Source organism: Carcharhinus amblyrhynchos, chromosome 5, assembly GCF_965287045.1.
Source record: "Carcharhinus amblyrhynchos chromosome 5, sCarAmb.v2.hapA, whole genome shotgun sequence".
Lineage (NCBI taxonomy): Eukaryota > Metazoa > Chordata > Chondrichthyes > Carcharhiniformes > Carcharhinidae > Carcharhinus > Carcharhinus amblyrhynchos.
In genome coordinates this window covers 37,223,755-37,245,831 of record NC_137328.1, presented here as the reverse complement: position 1 = coordinate 37,245,831, position 22,077 = coordinate 37,223,755, and the positions used below count along the sequence as shown (strand labels likewise).

The 22,077-nt window shown below is 39.6% G+C and overlaps 1 protein-coding gene across 3 annotated transcripts in view; it reads left to right on the top strand.

Annotated features, from left to right (window-relative positions):
- Window positions 1–21,254, top strand: part of LOC145342976 (tudor domain-containing protein 7-like) — a 152,429-nt gene extending 131,175 nt beyond the window's left edge. For all 3 annotated transcript variants that reach the window (XM_080188662.1, XM_080188663.1, XM_080188661.1), the window contains 5 exons: window positions 6,244–6,378; window positions 11,446–11,556; window positions 11,653–12,149; window positions 17,224–17,384; window positions 20,691–21,254. In XM_080188662.1, the coding sequence (XP_080044788.1) occupies window positions 6,244–6,378; window positions 11,446–11,556; window positions 11,653–12,149; window positions 17,224–17,384; window positions 20,691–20,911 (1,125 nt within the window). In that variant the 3' untranslated portion in view covers window positions 20,912–21,254. The remainder of the gene's footprint in view (window positions 1–6,243; window positions 6,379–11,445; window positions 11,557–11,652; window positions 12,150–17,223; window positions 17,385–20,690) is intronic.
- Window positions 21,255–22,077: the final 823 nt, after the last annotated feature.

Below are 22,077 nucleotides of genomic sequence, written 5' to 3'. Positions count from 1 at the left end.
CTCATTAGTTAATCAAAAAAATCTCAAGAACTAAGTGTTAACAAAAAGGCATTTGCCTTCAACATGATGTATTGTTTGTCCATACAGGAACCAATCCTGCTCCCCCTTGGTGTCATACATGGAGTCAACACCCACCATGCCAATTGGGGATGCTTTCAAGATCACGCCTCTTTGGGAAGCGCCACCTAACATCCAGTCTATTCCTATTCTTGTACAGTTTAAACTAATGTCCCGAGTCTTCCCCAATTTGTTTAACTGAAATAATTTATCAATAGGACAAAATACAACCCTTCAATAATTTTATAGAACTCCATCAGGTCAACTCTACGCCTATAGTGTTTGGAAGTAAATAGAGCAAGGTTCTTAATGCTAGATATAATTTTTGTAGCTTTCCTCTGGACCATTTTCCAAGGCCACTACATCACCAAGAGGGTGCATCAAAATTAGGCACTGATACAGTCTGACCAGAAAATTGAACAGTGTCAAAATAGTCTGCTTTTATTTATATTGAATGGTTGTATTAATACAACCCAGTACTTTAGATTTCACTACGTATTGTCCGCATCTATAATAAACCTTCAGGAGGTGTACCTTTTGGAAACAAGGATGGATCGAAACATTGATTTGATTTTTCTAATCAAATTGTGTACAATATTAGTCACTCGTTGCAAAACTCGTATCAACTGAGGCTTGAATGTAAAATAATAATCAGAAATATAATCAAAGACATGCTCACTTTTTTTGGTTCAAGTTTCAAATGGATCAAAAAATAATCATGGTTGAAGAGGACCATTTGGCCTGTCTATAATTCATCCAGAAAGACTCTCAGTCCCACCCCACCCTCATCCCAGCATCCATTTGTAAAACAGATAATGCTGGGATTTTCATCTCCACGACTGTCTAGAAGTCTAATCTGTGTTGGTAACTCTGTGAATATTTTCTGATGTGTCCAAAATATAACATGCATTGATTCAATCTTCGTCTCTTTGTCACAATTTAATCTAAAGTAATATGGGTTTAGATTTTGCATTACAAAAATATGAATTAGGAGCAGAAGTAGGCTACTCAGCCCTTTGAGCCTGATCCACCATTCAATAAGATCATGGCTGATCTCGTTGTGACCTCAACCGCACATTTTGCCTGCCCCCGATAACCTTTCATACCATTGTTAATAAAGAATCTATCTAGCTTTGCTTTAAAAATACTCAAAGAACAAAGAAATATTCAAAGGCCCTCCAAGCCTGCACAACCATGTTGCCCATCTGAAATACCCTCTCCTTCCAGGGACCATATCCCTCTATTCCCATCCTATTCATATATTTGTCTAGATATCCCTTAAAACTCACTATCACATCTATTTCCACTACCTCCCCAGCAGCAAGTTCCAGACACCCAATACCCTTTGTGTAAAAAAAAAACTTGTCTCGTACATCTCCTTTAAACCTTGCCCCTCGCACCTTAAACCTATGCCCCCGAGTAATTGACTCTTCCATCCTGGGAAAAAGCTTCTGACTATCCAACTGTCCATGCTCCTCATAATCTTGTAGACTTCTATCAAGTCGTCCCTCAACCTCCGTCGTTCCAGTCAGAACAAACTAAGTTTCTCCAACTTCCCCTCATAGCTAATGCTCTCCATACCAGGCACATCCTGATAAGTCTTTTCTGTACCCTCTCCAAAGCCTCCGCATCTTTCTGGTAGTGTGGCGACCAAAATTGAACGCTATATTCCAAGTGTGGCCTAACAAAGCTTCTATAAAGCTGCAACATGACTTGCCAATTTTTAAACTCAATGTCCTGGCGGATGAAGGCAAGCATGTTGTATGCCGCCTTGACTGCATTCTCCATCACATTGCCACTCTCAATGACCTGTGTACCTGTACACCCAGATCCCTCTGCCTATCAATACTCTTAAGGATTCTGCCATTTACTGTATGTTTCCGATCTGTATTAGGCCTTCCAAAATGCATTACCTCACATTTGTCTAGATTAAACTCCATCTGCCATCTCTCCGCCCAAGCCTCCAACCGATCTATATCCTGCCGTCTTCTCTGATGGTTCTCATTGCTATCCGCAAATCCACCAACCTTTGTGTCAACTGTAAACTTGCTAATCAAACCAGTTACATTTTCCTCCAGATCATTTTTATATATACATATACACACACACAAACAGCCAGGGTCACAGCACTGATCCCTGCAGAATGCCACTTGTCACAGTCCTATGACCGAGCCAGTTCTGTATCCACCTTGCCAGCTTACCTCTGAGCCCATGTGACTTCACCTCCTGCACCAGTCTGCCATGAGGGACCTTGTCAAAGGCCTTACCGAAGTCCATGTAGACAACATCCACTGTCTTACCCTCATCAATTATCATCATCACTTCCTCAAAAAAGACTCTGCTTCCACTGCCTTTTAAGGAGGAAACTTCCTCTCAATCCTCGGGAAAAATTTCTCCTAATCTCCTTCATTAGTGACCCCTTATTTTTAAACAGTGATCCCCCTAGTTCTAGATTCTTCCCAGAGTGGAGACATCCCCTCCTCATAAAGTCCTAACCTCTCCAGACTTTCCTCTAAGACAACCTATAGACTCCTAGTATTAGTCTAGTAAATCTTCTGTGAACTTTTAATGCATTTACATCTTAAATAAGGCCAGCTCAGTGCACAATACTTCAGATACGGTCTCACCAGTGCACTGTACAACTGAAACATAACCTCCTGCTTTTGTAATCAATTCCCTCACAATTGCATCAAATTAGCCAACAGTTACATGTGAGCAGGGCACTCAGTTCACATGGCTTCACCATGCTGCACATAGCTCCAGCATGCTGTTTTAACTCAATGTTATTACGATTATACAGCTTGTCCTTGAGGCTTTTCCCTGCTTGAATGATAACTTAAAAGCTGAAAAAGTAAATACTTTTATTAACAGCTTCCACATCACTGAGGAGGCTTCAAACCAATCCTCTCTCAACAATATGGGAAGACGGTAGCATAGTGGTAATGTCACTGAGCTAGGCTAATGCTCTGGGGATATGGGTTCAAATCCCACCGTGGCAGCTGTTGGAAGTTGAATTTAATTAATAAAATCTGGAACATAAAGCTGAAACAATCATACGGTTATAAAAATAAATCTGGTTCATTGATGTCCTCCATAGAAGAAAATCTGCCACCTTAAAGTCAGGCCTACGTACAACTCCAGCAATGTAGTTGTTTCTAAACTATCCTCTGAAATGGTCTCGCAAGGTACTCATGTCAAAGGTCATTAAGGATGGGCAACAAATACGTATCAGCAATGCCCACATCTCATGAAAAAATTTTTAAAAGCTCACGTTTTTCAGCTATGACAAATTCCACCATAACGACCCACAAGTTTCTAAAAGGAAAGAGTGCATTTGCCTAATCTTCCAATGTTAATTCCAAGATCCAGACATGCATTTTCGCCAAAAACTAATCAGGTCTTCCTTGGCCCATACCACATCTGTTTACCTAGTTTGTTTGTAATCAGTCCATTCATTTTTGTGGTACATTATTTACAGACTAACAAACTGGGGCAAAATTATTCCTTCACCACCTTCAGTAGTAGAGGCAATAACACAGAACTAGCTGTTTGGCCCATCTGGATAATGTATTTATCTTCTATACAAGTAATAGTCCTAATCCCACATGCCTACCATATGGTCATTGCCATTCTTCTATCTTTGTGAGAAGATGGATTTACAGCAAATCCATGGATGGGATGGTTTCATATGGTGCACTTCTGCTGATGACTGAAGTGACTAATCCCTGTGAGACAGGTTCCACCACAAGTGATGTGGTTATCAAGTGTCACTGTAAAGTGCTGTTTTAGGTGTTGCGCAAGTTAAGTGGGTGTTGCCACTAACCTTCAAGATAGCACACGCAGGCCCACAGGTAATGTAGTCTTTTCCCTCTGTTGTTGGCTAGTATATCCTATGTTAAAAACCAATGTTTAGGTCTTTGTTTGTAAGTATCCTTCAAGCAGAGCTTTTGGCATTCTACAGGTCTTCTGGCTTCAGCTACCTCACTATACAGAATATTCTTGACACTGTATTTGTCTTCCATTCTGCAAACATACGTGAGCCAGCAAAGGCTTTTCTGCTTGATGGGTATCAGCATATTTTGGAGCTTTGCCCTGAGAAGGTTGTATGTGATTTTGCCCTTCCATTAAATGCCAAGAATGCGCTGCAGATTTCTTGATAGCTGCAATTTATCCCTGCTTCACAACTGTCCAACAAGGTGCTGACAACACATGCCTTATAAACCAGGAACTTGGTCCTAAGAGTCAACTTTCTCCATGGGTGTTTTTCCATGCATGTTTGAAGAAGTGCCCAAAGATGGTAGCTGCTTTCCATCTGCATATATCAAGTTCCTGCATCAAGAGTCAAATTGTCTATGGCCCCAACGTAACAGAATTTGCTAACCACTTCCAGCGGAGTGTTGTTTAATGTGACCGAAAGCAAACATTTAGCAGAAAAGTTACAACCATGGTAGAGACAATGGGCGTGATTTTCTGGGCCTGGGCCTGGGCCTGGTGCAGATTGTGCTAATCTGGGGAAATTGTGTGCAGGCTTAAAAACACATTTTGCGCCTGGCATCAAACGATTTGCAATTGTCCCGATCCCTTGCTACTAATGCAAACCAAGAATGGGTGCAAGGCCAACTGACATACTTAAAGTAGCATTTAAATATGCTTATCCTGTTCAATGACTGATTCTCCCAGCCTCCGGGATCTTCTGACCCTAGGGTGTGCCAAGAACCTGGCAAGAATTACTGCTGGTCTCCACTAGCAGATACCAGGCTTGATGACCATGCTGGGGGGAATCAAAGTTCATTGAAGCCCTGAGTGGGTGATGGACATGGCTGAATAGTGCCCACCTGGCACATTGGCAGTGCCAGTTGAGCACTGCCAGTGTGCCGGGGCAGTACAAAGGGGCTTATGACATATATCGTGGTCATGAAGAGGGAACCATTGGGAAGCTACAATGCCGGCAGCCCGTGTCGAAAACGGGGTGGGGCATCATGCTGCCATTGAAGGAGTGGGGGAGGGTCTTCCAGTGCACAAAGATCAGGGTGCCCATTCAAAATGGTGTCCAATCACTTTGCAGCCAGGCTTATCGAGGTATTTAGCTCCCCGCCTCCTCCCAGACCTGGCATGAAATGCGTGCAGCTCATCACTCCCAAAATGACTTAAGTGTGGGACGATTGTGGTCTAGTCTACACCAGACAGACTGGTGCAGATTGCTCTGATTTTCTTGCCCTTATAACATTCCTTCATTTTTAGGAAAATTCCATGCAGTATATAAGTCCCTCTAGTTGATTTTGGTGTGAGAAACAAGCATGGCATTATCAGTTTGGAACAAGAAGTGTTATATTTCTTTTATTCATTTTCAATCAAGAAGGGTTGTAAAGCTTGCTATCTGACCTTGTATGCAGGTAAGCCCTTTGCTTGTTTGCAAAGAAGGCAGAATTCAGAAGCATGTTGAAGAAAATACCAAACAAAGTAGGGCTAGGACACATCCTATTTCCCTCCGCTCGATGGTGGCATAGCAGTTAGCACTGCTGCCTCACAGCATCAGGGACCAGAGTTCAATTGCGGCCTCGGGTCACTGTGTGGAGTTTGCACATTCATCCCATGTCTGCATGGATTTCCTCTAGGTGCTCCAGTTTCCTCCCATACTCCAAGGGTGTGCGGGTTAGGTTGATTGACCATGGAAAATTGTCCCTTAGTGTCAGGGGGACTAGCAGGATATATATGTGAGGTTACCAGGTTAGGGTCTGGGTGAGATTGTGGTTGGTGCAGACTCGATGTTTTTATAATATGTCTCTTTGTGTGGTGTTTTTATGCAGTTCATTCTGATAAACGCAATACCCTACTCCCGTTTATGTGTTCTAAGGACAGTGGAGGGATGTTGGTACCTGTGAAGCCACACCCTAGCAAGAGTGGGGAAGGAAAAGAGGGAATTCTAAGTTAGAAGAAAAACTTTCACAGTTACAGTGTAAAGAATGCTACTTCTCAATATGACATTTGAAACAGCTAATAGTCAAAGAATACAAAACAATATCTAGAAGAGCAACTTTTTAGATAATAACTTGTGTTAGAGAGAAATGTTGAGGGTTGATTGCATATATTACACATTTTCAAAATTCACAGCAAGAATCGATAGTCCTGTGTGGTATGTTTCTGTCAAAATTCTTAACAATTTGAACACCTTGTTTTATTTTTCAGATTACCAATGTGCACGGTACACGGGTTGTGGATATTCTATTCTTGGATACAGGAATAGTCGCATCTGTTGCTGTATCAGAACTAAGAGAAATTCCATCTCCACTTCTTCAGGATTCTGTATCTATACCACCTCAGGTAATGATGAATATATGAAGCACATTTTCTACCATTATAATGCAATAATGAAGTATCTCAGCCCAATAAGTCTACACCATTGTTTATGCTGCACACAAGCTACCTCCCAACCTGTTTCATCTAATCCTTTTTCTTTTCCTCTCATCTTCATGGTTATCTAGGTTCCTTTAAGTCCATCTACTGTTTGCCACAAATCACTCCTACGGCAGCATGTTCCACATTCCAACCACTCCATGTTAAGTGGCTCTCCTCTGTTCCATATTGGATTTATTAATTTTTTTTTATTTTCATGACTTCCCTAGTTCTGGTCTTGTCTTCGAATGGAAACTTAATCTCTCTATCAACTTTATCAGAACCTTTCATAATCTTCAAAATCTTTATCAGGCCAACCTTTGCCCTTTCTAGAGATGAGGGACCCAACTTGTTCAATCTTTCCTGCTAGGTGTAACCTTCCAGTTCAGTTATTTTAGTAACTTTTTTCCCACAGTCCCAAGTGCCATTATATCCTTTTTATGATATTGAGACTCAAAATATACTTGGTACTCCAAAGTGGTCAAACCAAGATTATACATAAATTTAACTTATTTTCTTGTTGACTCTATCCCTCCTAGAAATAAATCCCAATGTATTGTTTCTGTTTTTCAGGTTGTGGTTACTTTAATAGCTGCTTTAGTGAATTGTGCATCTGTATCCACATCCCTCTGATCTTCTCTTGTTTTAGACAACTATTTCCCTACCAAAATCTGTTACATCATGTTTATCTGTATTGAAATTTATTTGCCAATTACAAACTCTTTTTGCAAGTTTATTGATATCTTTCTGAATTCAGTCAGTACTCTCTAATCACGATCCCAATTTGGTATGATCAGCAAATATGAATTTGTACCTCTAATTCTTGACTCTGAATAATTTATATTGTGAACAATAGCTGTGCCTATACATCCATCCTTGTAGAATGCTCCCTACCTTCTGCCAATTTGAGTAACCAGACTATTATAGTTATGGCTATGATTGAAGTCCTTAACCAGTAATTTTGAAATTAATTTGGAGTGATGTTTCTCATTGAATAAATATGGTAGTGTATTTCAAATTAAGCAAAGTCAAAGGGTTCCCTAACTGCAAGAAGAAGGCAATGCAATCCGTGACAAGGTATTTTCTTGCTGTTTCTCAGTTAGTAATAACATTCTATATTCAAAGAATTTCCTTGAGCCTAAATGCATAGTAGGAGCCTTGAGAATATATCAAATAACAAACAAATAGCTCTTATGAGACCTTTTTTCTTTGGTGGGGGAGAATAAATGAGATCATTGGCCTCATTGCTTGTACCCAAGGTTCTTGAAAGAAATGACTACAAAAATAGTGGCTGCATGAGTTGTAATCTACAAAACTTCCCAAGATTCTGGAAAGGTCACAGCAGATGGGAATGCCACACATGTAACACCAGTATTCAAGAAAGAAGGGAAATCAAAACAAGAAATATAGACCAGTTAGACTTAACTCATTGGAAAAATGTTAGAATCTGTTATTATGAAGATAGACATTTAGAAAAGTTTAATACAATCAGGCACTGTTAATATGGTTTTATGAAAGAAAAAATGTGTTTGACAAATTTACTAGAATTCTTTGAAGATGTAACAGACATCAGGCTCAGAAAGAGTCAGGACTGGGTGTTAAACATTGCTGCATACAAACTGTTTAGGAGAGAAAGGCAAGGAAGAAAAAAAGATGGGGAATTGCAGTATTAAGATACCATTACAGTACTGGACTGGGAAGGATCAGAGAGGAATCAAGGATGAAATCTCTGGCTAGAGGTAAGGAATGAAGATGTTGCAAAAATATTGATCGATGGAGTATATCAACCACCAACTAGTGGAAGGGATGTAGAAAAACAAGTTTGCAAAGAAATTACAGAGCGATGCAAGAATTATAGAGTAATTATAATGGGGGATTTCAATTATCCAAATATAGACTGGATAGGAATAGTGCAAAGGAACAAGAGGGGCAGGTGTTCCTGGAATATGTTCAGGATAATTCTCTGCAGCAGTATGTTTCTGGCCCAAAAATGGGGCAGGCAGTTGGACCGGATCCTGGGATGAGTTGACTCAATGGATCAAATATCAGTGGGACATCATTTAAGGGGCAGTGAGCATTGTATCATAAGGTTTAGATTGGCCTTGGAAAAAGACAAGGAACAACCCTGAGCAGGGACAATTAATTGGAGAAAGGCCAAACTTCAACAGGATGAAAGTGCATCTTAATCAAGTGTGTTAGAATCAAATGTTGGCAGAAAAGACACTATCTTAACAATGGGCCATCTTCAAAGAAAAGGTATTGTAGGCAATGGTAAGGTATATTTCTTTGGTGGGGAAACGTAGGACAAATAAACCCAGAGTGTCCTGGATGACGAGAGAGATAGAGGTGAAGGTGAAATGGAAGAAATGCAGATAAGACTGACATCAGGTAGAAAATACAATGGAGAATCAGGCTGAATATAGAAGGATCAGGAGGGAAATAAAATAAGTAAGAACATAAGAAATAGGAGCAGGAGTAGGCCATCTAGCCCTTTGAGCCTGCCCTGCCATTCAGTAAGATCATGGCTGATCTGAAGTGGATCAGTGCCGAATGGGCAAAAGTTTGGCAGATGGAGAATAATGTGGGGAAATATACAGATGTCCACTTCGACAGGAAGATTAGCAGAACAGAGTATTATTTAAATGTAGTAACACTGCAGAATTCTGTAGTACAGAGGGATCAGAGTGGATTTGTACATGAATAATAAAAAGTTAGCATGCAGGATTTGATTTATTATTGTCATGTGTTGGTATACAGTGAAATGTATTGTTTCTTGCATGTTGTACAGACAAAACATACCATTCATAGAGAATGTAAGGAGAGAGTGCAGAACAATCATAGCTAGGGTATAGGGAAAGATCAACTTAATGCAAGGTAGGTCCATTCGAAAATCTGATGGCAACAGGGAAGAAGCTGTTCTTGAGTCAGTTGGTATGTGATCTCAGACTTTTGTATTTTTTTCATTCATTTCTGGGACATGGGCGTCACTGGCTGGCCAGCACTTATTGCCTATTCCTCGTTGCCCAAGGGCAGTTAAGAGTCAACCACATTGTTGTGGTTCTGAAGTCACATGTAGGCCAGACCAGGTTAGGATGACAGATTTTCCTCCCCTAAAGGATGGTTGTGAACCAAATGGGTTTTTCCACCAATCGACAGTGGTTTCACAGTCATCGGCAGATTCTTAATTCCAGATTTTTTTTTATTGAATTAAAATTTCACCATCTGCCTTGGCGGGATTTGAACCCAGGTTGCCAGAAATTAACTGACTTTCTGGATCAATAGTCCAGCAACCAATACCACTAGGCCATCGCCTTCTCAATGGAAGAAGGTGGAAGAGAGCATGTCTGGGGTGCATGGGGTCCTTGATTATGCTGTTGCTTTTCCGAGCCAGCGAGACATGTCCACAGAGTCAATGGATGGGAAGGCTGGTGTGTATGATGGACTGGCTACATTCACAACCCTTTGTAGTTTCTTGTGGTCTCGATCAGAGCAGGAGCCATACCAAGTTGTGATACATCTGGGAAGGATGGTTTCTATGGTGCATCTGTAAAAATTGAAGACAGTCGAAGCAGACATGCCAGATTTTCTTAGCCTCCTGAGGTACAGCAAAAATTAGGAACACAAATGGAATGTTGACCTATATTGCAAGGCAGATGGAATATAAAAGTAGGGAAGTCTTGCTACATCTTCCTCTACATCCTAGCTATGATTGTACACTACATTCGGTATCCTATCCTTTCCTTCTCTATGTATGGTATACTTTATCAATATAGATGCAAGAAACAACATTTTTCAATTCATACTAATACATGTGACAAACCAAATTAAAAACAACTGTACAAAGCGATATTGAGATGGCACCTTAGAATCATGCATACGGTTTGAGTTCCTTACTTAAGAAGGGGTACACTTGCATTGGAAACGTTTAAAAGGCTGATTCCAGGGATGTCTTTTGAGGAAATGTTCAGCAGTTAGGGCCTATATTCATTGGTGTTTAGAAGAATGAGGGGCGATGAAAGGGACGGCACAGTGGTTGGCACTTCTGCCTCACATTGCTCGGGACCAGGGTTTGATTCCTGTCTTGGGTGACTGACTATGTGGAGTTTGCACGTTCCCCCCATGTCTGTATGGCTTTCCTTTCACACTCCAAAGATGTGCAGATTAGATGGATCAGCCGTGCTAAATTGCCCCTCAGTGTCAAGATGATTAGCAGGGTAAATACATGAGGCTACAGGGATAGGGCCTAGATGGGATTATTGTCAGTGTAGACTTGATGGGCCAAATAGCCTCTTTCTGCACTGTCAGGATTCTATGATTTCATCATCTTATTCAAACATTATATTCTAAGGGCTCTGACAGGGTAGATACTGAGAGAATGTTTCCTCTCATTGGGGAATCTAGAATTAGGGGTTACTGGCTAGAAAAATAAGGTCTTCCATTTAAGACAGGTGAGAATTTTTTTCTGCGAATGTCATTAGTCTTTAGAATTCTCTTCCCCAGCAAGCAGTGGAGTCTGAGAATACACATAAATGCATTCAGGGCTAAGCTGGACAAATGTTTGACTAACAATGAAGTCAAGGATTATGGAAGGAAGGCAGGAAACTGAAGTTAAAGCCACAATTAGATCAATGCTCTTATTGAATGGCAGAGCAGACTTGATCCATATTACATATTCCAATGTTATGTTATACAGCTATCTTATATCTGCATATAACCCTTCGACCTCCCCTGATTGTCCCTCTTCTTTTGAAAGCAGTGCCTCATTATATGGTATAATTTTACATATCTTGACAACTCTTGGGAATTCATCCAAGTGGACATTCTTCATGTGGCAATGATGTTAATAGAGTTACATCTTAGAACATCTGAGTTGATCATGTCTTGACCTGAGTTTCACAAAGACACTTTTCAGGAGGGATCACTGATTAATAACTAGGGACAGAAATCTTAAATTTGTAGACAACAGAATTTGATTGTGTCATTTTTCTTTCTTAGGCCATAAAATGCTGCTTGGCAGATCTCACGTTTAATATTGGCATGTGGACACCGGATGCAGTACTGTGGCTTAGGGATACTGTGTTAAATTGCTCTGATTGCAGCATTAAGGTAAATAAATGTAAGATGAATGTGTTACTAAAATACTTCTTGGTGATTTTGATCTTCAAGGCTCAGTTGTAATTGTTTGATTTTTACTTTTTCCAGGTTGTCAAAGTTGATGAGGGTAAAGGATTAGTTCATATTTACTTATTTACTTCAAAAAATTTTCCTAATCCGGAGCGTAGCATCAATCACAAAATAACAAATGCAGACCTTTGGAAGCACAGGAAGGATGTTTATCTGAGTGTTGAACGGAGTTCTACTACCAATTTTCCAAGCAATAAGGGTGATGCAAATATTACATCGGAGTTTGACACAAAAAGCCCAGTCAAGGACTTTGGTATTGCACCAATCAAGATGGTTGCCCCACACATTGTACACAATGTACTTCCTTCTCCATTTGTTTTGCCACAGCCTGGGGAGCACATGGATGTCTTTATTTCAGTAGCTTGTCATCCAGGGCACTTTGTTTTTCAACCCTGGCAGGAACTGTACAAGTTGGAGGTTCTTATGGAAGAAATGGTCCTGTATTACAACAGTACTGAGTGGCAATCTGTGCCAATAGAAAAGAACAAAATATTTGTTGCCCAGCTAGATAACAAGTAAGTATTTTAGCATAAATGTATTTATTTTAAGCTATGTACCAGTTTTGAAAGAAAAATTCAGATGGCTATTTTCAGTTGCAGATAGATATACCAGCTTTTTTGTTATTTAGTAAAATCTGCTGCAACATTTACTGTTTCAGTTTGATAGTTTCCTGCATTTATTTGAAGGGTATGTTGTAGCAATTGATGGGGCATCCTAAGAGCGCCTTAATCATACATTAGCGTTGGTTCATCTATAAGATAGTTTGGTAGGATAATTTGGTGCCAGCATTTATGCTTGTAAAGACAAAATGATTGGTTTAATAACAAAGTGTTAAGTAAGGAGTTGGAGGTGTTGCAATATGTCTGCCAAAGATGTATAAATGGCACCTCTGTAGAGAAGCTTAATGATTTAATATCACAAAAAATGCATCATGTGAAGAGGTAAAAACACAATGCTGGAAAAATCCATGGAAAGAGAAACAGTTAATATTTCTTGTTGAATATGACTCTTCCTCATGAACTTTCAAATATTTATATTGCATTCTAGTTTTTCCTTGATCTTACTTCCCACTTTTTTTTTCATATCTTCTCATTTGTTTCCTAATTTTCTTTCTAATTTTATTTCTACACTTTCTGTAATCCTACTGGGCTTTCAGTGGTATTGAACTCTCAGTATCTGATATAAGCCATGGTTTTTTTTTCCTCCTATTTTCTACTCTTCGACATCCATTACAATCTAGATTTGGGAGTCCCACCATTATTCTTTCTGGGAACTTATTTGTTCTGAACCTTCTCTCCTCAAATGTCTCATGCTGCTCTAATACTTGATTTACCATCATGTTTCTCAGCTTGATAAAATTGGCCTTTCACCCATTTAAAGCTTATACTTTTATAGACTAATGGGACTGATGGTGGACAAGTCCCCAGGACCGGATGGAATGCATCTCAGGGTTCTGAAGGAAATGGCAGAGGTGATAGTGGATGCCTTAGTGATTATTTACCAAAATTCACTGGATTCCGGGGAAGTGCCGGAAGATTGAAAAATGGCTAATGTTACGCCGCTGTTTAAAAAAGGTAGCAGACGAAAGGCAGGGAATTACAGGCCGGTTAGTTTAACGTCTGTAGTTGGAAAAATGCTTGAATCCGTCATCAAAGAAGAAATAGCGAGGCACCTAGAAAGGAATGGTTTGATAGAGCAGACGCAGCATGGATTCATTAAGGGGAAGTCGTGTTTGACGAATTTATTGGATTTCTATGAAGATGTGACTAGTGCGGTAGGGGAACCGGTGGATGTGGTGTTTCTAGATTTTCAAAATGCCTTTGATAAGGTGCCTCACAAAAGGTTGCTGCAGGAGGTTAGGGTGCACGGAGTTGGGGGTAAGTTGTTAGCGTGAATAGAGGATTGGTTGTCTAATAGGAGGCAGAGAGTTGGTATCAATGGGTGCTATTCTGATTGGTGGTTGGTGACTAGTGGAGTGCCGCAGGGATCGGTACTGGGGCCTTAGCTAATTACCATTTATATAGATGATCTGGAGGAGGGGGCTGAGTGTAGGGTGACGAAATTTGCTGATGACACGAAGATGAGTGGAAAAGCAAATTGCGCGGAGGGTGTGGAAAGTCTGCAGAGGGATCTGGATAGGCTGAGCAAGTGGGCGAGGACCTGGCAGATGGGGTATAATGTTAGCAAGTGTGAGGTTATCCACTTTGGCAGAAATAATAGTAGGAGGGATTACTATTTAAAGGGCGAAAAGCTGCAGCATGTTATGGTGCAGAGGGACCTGGGGGTCCTTGTGCATGAGTCGCAAAAACCCAGTCTGCAGGTGCAGCAGGTGATCAAGAAGGCAAATGGTATGCTGGCCTTTATAGTGAGGGGGATAGAATATAAGAGCAGGGAGGTCTTGTTGCAACTGTACAGGGCACTGGTGAGGCCGCAGCTTGAGTACTGTGTGCAGTTTTGGTTGCCACACTTGCGCAAGGATATTTTGGCCTTGGAGGGAGTGCAGAGGAGGTTCACTAGGCTGATACTGGAGATGAGGGAGTTGGACTATGAAGAGAGACTAAATAGACTGGGTCTGTACTCGCTGGAGTTTAGAAGGATGAGGGGGGATCTTATAGAGACGTATAAGATAATGAAAGGGATGGATAGGGTAGAGGTAGAGAGATTATTCCCGCTTAGAAAGGAAAGCAGGACTAGAGGGCACAGCCTCAAGATAAGGGGGGGGGGGCAGGCAGTTTAGAACGGAGTTGAGGAGGAACTTCTTTACTCAAAGGGTGGTGAATCTCTGGAATTCTCTGCCTGTTGAAGTGGTGGAGGCTGCCTCGCTAAGTATATTTAAGTCACAGGTAGATAGGTTTTTGACAGACAAGGGAATTAAGGGCTATGGGGAGAAAGCAGGAAAGTGGAACTGATCCACTTCAGATCAGCCATGATCTTATTGAATGGCGGGGCAGGCTCGAAGGGCTAGATGGCCTACTCCTGCTCCTATTTCTTATGTTCTTACTTTTAGTCTACATCCTTTTCAAAATTAAATATAACTGAACTACAATCACAACCAACAAACTGCTCTCCCATCGATATTCTTATCCCCATTCAACATTATTTCTTAAAACAAAGTCCCTTTTCTTGTTGAATCTGCCACATACTGGTTAAAATGAAGTTCTTCTGAATACTTTTTAGAGTTTTCTTTAAGTAGCATCCGTATTGTATTGGTTCTATCCCAGTTAATCTTAAGGTAGTTGTATCCCCTGCCATTACTGTCCTATTGTTTTTGCACTTACCTGAAATATGCCTATCTATTTGCTCTTCAATCTCCCATTGATATATATTTGATATATAGTCTATAGTATACTCATTGCAGTGTGATTGCCTTTTTTTGTTTCTCACTTCAGCCAACATGGCCTCATTTGATGCTTTTGGAATATTGTCCCTTCTCTCAGCTGAGATTGTTTCTTTAACCAACAAGTAACCAAGAATTACATTGTAACTGTTTTATTCCTGCGCTTTCCTGTCTGAAAACTTTATTACTAGAAATGCTGAGCTGCTATTTATGCCCTTTTTTTGAATCTTGTTTCAGTAACAGCTATGATATCAAGACTTCCAAGTGCCCATTGGTCCTTTCCACCAACCTACCTTATTTACTCAACTCCTTGTATTGAAGTCCATGCCATTAATCATTGAACAATTCCTTGCCCTGTAGTAAAGTCTGATTCTACAGGATTAAGCTCAGAAATATTTTCTTTTTTTGTCTCTGCTGAGTGTTTGCAAGAGGGAATATCACCAGAAACTAGAAGGGGTGAATATCAAATAGATCATATGTATAATCTTGTTCACACAGCTGTGGAGCAGATAACTGTTAATCTCGTGATTGTAACTTTCCCTTAAAATGGGTGAACAGAGGGCTTCTTTACGGAAACCTGAAGTTTGGTGTTTAAAAAAAAAGAGTGGAGAAAAATAGAAACTAGGTATGAGGGCAAGAAAATAATCCCTTGTCTCTTATCTATTTGGGAAGATGAGACATGAGGCTAAATTTGGATAGCAGTCTGGAGAAGAGATATTAAAATTAGTGACAAAGAGGAACTCACAACTGGACAATTGAAGAAATAAACAATAGACCATTACTGTAAATAAGCAGAGGTTAGCAAGGAGGAGTAGGCTATTGGGTTGAAGAAAATATGTGATGATTCAGTTAATTCCATCTGGCCTTAAAGTGTTGAAATTATGTCATATCACTCGCCTCAATATCATGATACTTAAACACTTTATTTTATTAGTATGCCTTCCCACTTCAGCTATTAAATGCACATTCAGTATGGAACTGGACCACAGAAATCAGAAAACTAGCAGGTTCAGTCTTCAATCTGTTAGTTGGTCTCGGCTGGAACAATGGTAGAGAATAAATATTGGCATCAATGCCCCTAAACTACGAAAGAAGAAACTCAGACCAGGTTCACTACCCTGACAGCCACCAAGTAACCCCTGCTGTGAAGTGTGCATATGACAGTTGGGTAAATAAAGTATCAGATGTGGCTAAAGGAACTTCCCAATTGCGAATATTTGTTATTGAATCTTGCCCACAAAAAATGAAGAATTTCTAAGATAGTCCAATATTATGAGCCATTTACTCATCGTGAACCACTAGCTTTAGAAAAAGAAGAGAGAAAATGAAAAGGAAACAACTTCATTCCTTGAGAATAGACTGGTTACCAAACACCAGAAAGTTTGGTTAATAAACCATTTCTTTTCTGGTGACATGGGTAGTACTAGAGCCTTTAGCAATTGACTTCAACTTGCTATTTCTATCCACTAGGTGGTGCAAGTTGTGCTTACACATTAGCTTAAGCTGCACATGCATTAATGGTGTTGCATACAATTTGTCAATTTAAGTGGCCATTTTTAATATAAGTATTTCTCTTCTATCTGTTCTTCCCTCCACTATTGAAGGTATGAACACCTTTCTGTAGTATTATGCTTGACTTCCCCAGGTACCTTGAGCAGCATGGTGACACAGTGGTTAGCACTGTTGCCTCACAGCAATAGGGACCAAGGTTTGATTCTGGCCTTGGGTGACTTGACTGTGTGGCATTTGCGTGTTCTCCCCATGTCTGCATGGGTTCCTTCCAGGTACTCCGGTTTCCTCCCACAGTTCAAAGGTATGCAGGTAAGGCAGATCAGCCAGGCTAAATTGCCCCTTAGTGTCTCAAAATGTGTAGGTTAGATGGATTAACTATAATAAATGCATGGGTTTAAGGGGATAGGGTGAGGGTGGGCCTGAGTAAGATGTTCTTTTGGAGTGTCAGTGCAGACTAGATAGGATAAATAGCCTCCTTCTGCACTGTAGGGTTTCTGTAGAGCAGTCTATAGAGCATCATGCTGACTCACCATTATTAATTTATGTATGATAACAAAGTGAGTATCTGCAGGCATTTTGATCATGAAGAGCTTCATGACTAAGCCTAAGCCTGCCCTGACCCAACATCCACCCAAAATCAAGAATCCAGGGTATAAAGCTCAGAGCATGAAAATCATTTATGTTTTTATAAATAATTCAATTGTATTTGTAAGTTTCTTGAACAACTTTTGTAATTCTAGGTGGTACCGTGTATTGGTGAAAGGAATTCTTACAAATGGTTTGGTGTCTGTGTATCAATTGGATTATGGTCGACATGAACTAGTAAGCTGTAGGAAGGTTCAGACATTGGTACAGCAATTCCGTCAGTTGCCTTTCCAAGCCATTACAGCACAGTTAGCAGGTAAGTTAACCAAGGATAAATCTAATTATAGTGCAATAGCTGTCTTCTAATGCTACAAATATATTGTAAGATGTAATGAGTGGTGTGCCGCAGGGTTCAGTGGTAAGACTTCGACTTCTAACAATTTATACAAATGATTTGGATGAAGGGACCAAGGATATGGTCTCTAAATTTGCTGATAACAAAAAGATAGATAGGAAAGTAAGTTTTAAAGAGGATGCAAGGAGGCTACAAATTGATAGGCTAAGTCAGTGAACAAAAATCTGGCAAATGGAGTATAATGTGAAGTTGTCTATTTTGGCAAGAAGAATAAAAAAGCAGTATACTATCTAACTGTAGATTGTAGAGATTGTAGAGCTCTGAAATGCAGAGGGATCTTGGTATCCTAGTGCATGAATTGCAAAGCTAGTATGCAGATACAGCAAGTAATTAGAAAAGCTAATAGAATATTATTTATTGTGAGGGGGATTGAATACACAAGTAGGGAGGTTATGCTTCAGTTATACAGGACATTGATCTGGAATACTCTATTATTGGTCTCTAATTTAAAGAAGGATATATATCCATTGGAAACAGTTCAGAGAAGGTTTACTGAACTAATATTTGGAATGGATGGGTTAGTTTGTATCCACTGGAATTTAAAACATTGAGGTGACTTATTTGAAATATAGAAGATCCTGAGAGGTCTTGACAGGATGGATCTGGAAAGGATGTTTCCTTGTGTGGGAAAATCTAAAACTCTGGGTCACTGTTTAAAAATGAAACTTATTGACACATGCCTATCACAAAAAGAACATTGATACTTTTAACTACAATTAAACTTAAATTGTCATTTGATCAAAATGTAATCAGTTTATTCTCAATGAGCTATTGAATAATAAATGGAAATTATCGCTGTAACTCTGCAGTAATTACATCAGTTGTCATTGCTCTCCATTGTATCTATTATCCCCAAAAAAATTTTCTTTTACACAAATTAAAGAAAGGTGATGTACAAGATTGGCTTTAAAAAGTGCTTAGGATTTGCTCTGAACCCCAAGTTGAGATGTTTTGATCATTCATAGATTTCATTTGTTTTGTCAGCTGATACATTTTTTTACTCATGTTGATAAATTCTGTGATTTACAAGTGCCACAACAGATATTTGGAAGGGACTGATAGTGGCAAGTTTGAAAATTGCATTTGCCAAATCTTTCATAATAGCAGAATTTAGTTTTCAAATGCAAGAGCAATAATTGGTATATTGAGACACTGATACATTGACCCATTACATTGGTACACTGTGAAATTCAGGGAGAAATAACTGGACAACAATCATTCTGAACTTCTGTAGCCAGGCCCACTTTTTTTGATCATAGCATCGTGCAGTACAAGGGAACACATTTGACGGAAAGAGTTGCTGGCTCTTTGAAAAAGCTATCCAATTAATCCTACTTCCATGCTCTTTACATATAGGCTTGCAACATTTCCTTTTCCAGTATGTATGAAATTCCTTTTTGAAAGCTGCTAATGAGTCTGCTTCCAGTGCCTTTACAGGCAGTGCCTTCCAGATCACAGCTTGCTACCTCAGAAGAAAGTAAATCGCAGCCTCTTCTCCTCTATGTCCCACCCTGCTCCCTGGTTCTTTTGCCAAGTGTCATATATTAGTGGCCTCTGGCCCATGTGCCCTTGGAAACATTTTATCCTAGTTAACTCTCAAATACCCTCTTTATTAACATATCTATTAAATGTCTCCTTAACCTGGTCTAAGAACCATGATCGTAAGTTTCTCCACAACTGAAGGCCCTCATTCCTGTTAATCTGAGTAAATCTCCCTCTTCTGAAACATTAGTGACCAGAACTGAACACGACTGCAACTGCTGCATAATTACTTTTGTAACCTATGCCTCTATTCACAAAGCCAAGCAACCCATATACCTTTCTAACAGCTTTGTCAATCTTCCTTACTACTTTGAAAAATTTGTGTATGTAAAGCACCAGGTCTTGGTTCCTGCACCCAATTTGAATTGCACTACTTGGTTTATACTGCTGCTTTTCATTATTTCTTGTAAAAATTAAGTATAGCAGATTCTAGATCCAAACATTTATTGAGCTAATGCATTTTGGCAAAATCTTTCTAAAGAAGTATTTTAAAGATCCAAGACTTTTGGGCTTTGATCTTAATTTAATTTTTGTATGAATATAGCAGATGTCTCAGCAGTTGCTTGTTCCCACAGTAAATACTAGGTTAAATAAATGATCAAGCCAGGAGTTAGCTAGATTGATGATTGAGTGTATTCTACATTGCCAGTGACAGATTAATCATTTTATGGTTGCTTCTTCAATTGCAGTTATCTCAAGTGATCACATAGCAATGCACAAAATATTGCTACGTGGACTGTTGTCACAGCTCCTCTTGCAGGGTCTCAAAGCTCACCCAGTAGTGAATTTTCCCAATGAGTGTTTAAACAGTTTGACTTGGCCCTTATGATGAAAGCTAGTTATGAAATAGGCAATAATAGACTCTCAGTAAGAAAGAAAATCATAGAATAGTTCCAGCCTGGGAGGCCATTCAGCCTGCTGTGTCCTTGCTGTCTATTTCTTTCCCCTAACCTTTCGCCATAGCCCTGTAAGTGTCTTCTCTTCAGTTTCTTTCTAAAAGCTCCAATTGTGTGTGCCTGCACCTCACTTTTAGACTGTTCCAGATCCTAACTAATTGCAACATTAAATATTTATCCTGCTGTCACTATTGTTACTTGTGCCCATCACCTTTCAATCTGCATCCTCAAGTTTTCACATCCACCCTAAATACAGGGCCCAGAATTGGATGCAATGCTTTAGCTGAGGCCAAGCTCGACTAGTGGGAGTACTGCCGCCTGTAAGTTCTCCTCTCAGCTACACTCCATCCTGACTCCATCGTTCACTCTTGATGGGTCATCCTGAAACATCCTTTTAAACAGCAATGTGGGGAACCTACACCATATTGGCTGCATCAGTTCAAGGAGGCTCTGCAAACATCTCTACCCTTTTTACTGCCCTTTTCCTACTTACATGCTTATAGCAGACTTTAGGATTCCTTGTTGTGAGATACCAGTCTCTCTTCAAACTCTCTTTGCCACTGGAAAAGGGTTAGTTTTTGCAATACTAGCAAGAAATTAGTTTATGAAAATAACGTTGACATGAGGAAATGAGAAGAAAGATACATTTGGTGTATCTACTCCTTATCCTAAATTTTATTTACAAAAATGTAAACTTTATTTTTTGCAATGGTTCTATTAAATAAAGTGTACTTGATATTTGAACTAATTATTAATCCGTATTTTGCAGGTGTTAAATGTGAACAGTGGTCAGAGGAAGCGTCAATAGTTTTCCGTAACCATGTTGAGAGAAAACCTCTTGTAGCCCAAATACAAACAGTTCATGGGAGTGCCTACCCCTGGGATCGAAAAGTGGTGACTTACTTGGTGGACACATCCCTCCCAGATACAGATGTCTGGATACATGACCTGCTGACAGAGTATCTTGTAGAGCTGTCGAAAGTTGCATAATCATTGTTTACCTTAACATTTTCAAAGTAACTTTAATTTCTGACCATTAGCAATAACTGAAATGAGAGCACAATACATAATCTAGTTTGCTGTTATTTGCAAGGCTTTCAAATAACTTGGGAATGGTATGTTAGTGATGCTATAGAATTGAAAGCCTCATGCTTTTGTTTGTGTAAAAAAAAAGAACTTAACAGAATGACTTTGTTTCACTTACCAATGTTTGGATTACTGTACTGAAGAAATTTGTTTATTGAAAATGTGCTATTGGTTTGCCACTTGCCTTTGCCATTGGCTATGTATTGAAGTGAAGGGTTGTGTAGGAATAATAAACTAATTAATCATCCTCCTAGTTATCTGTATACTTATACATAATTGTGGACTGCAGTTCAAATATCATCTACTACTTCACCACTTCAATTTGAAGTTTCCAATAATTCAATGAAGAAATATAAATAAGATAGTAAAACAGGACTTCATTGTTCCAAAATATGAATGTGATGAATCTGTGCATCAAGGATTCAGTGTTTCAATTAGACCTATTTCACAGGTGAAACCAAAACGCAACATTAACTTAGCTCATTTTTAAAAATCTTGTTCATTTGTGTATTGCACAGATGTGTTCTATTGCAATGTTGTCCTATGACTTAGTCTTCAAACTGGAGAAGCAACATTACCTACAATTTGCAAGCCAAAAATGGGCCATTTCCCATATAAATCTCAATTGGAAGTCCATGCAAATACCAAATAGTTAACAAAAAAATGTCAATCATTTGAGTGTTTTGTTGTTGTTTATCTAAAAACTATCAACAGCCCACTACTATACTATTCTGCTAAGGTTTCACTCAAAGATTTTCATTACAGAACTGGCCTGTCCAATAGAGGGTTGGATGTGGCTCCCAAAGCCTGTAGAGGCACTTTTCAAAATGCTGATTAAACAGGTAAGTTTGAATGGAAGGTTCTATAAGGAATTGCTCCTTCAATCATGGGCCATTTCTCTCCAAGGAGTCCTGCTGATAGACTCACTCAGCAGAAAATGAGGGAGTGAAATAATCTGTTATTAGAGGTGCAACAAAAACTGACAGCAGAGTGTGTGCTGAGGGCTGCCTGACCAAGGAAAGCAAAGCTATGGTAAGGCTGGACCTGGGGCACCAGGCTGTGGCAGGGCT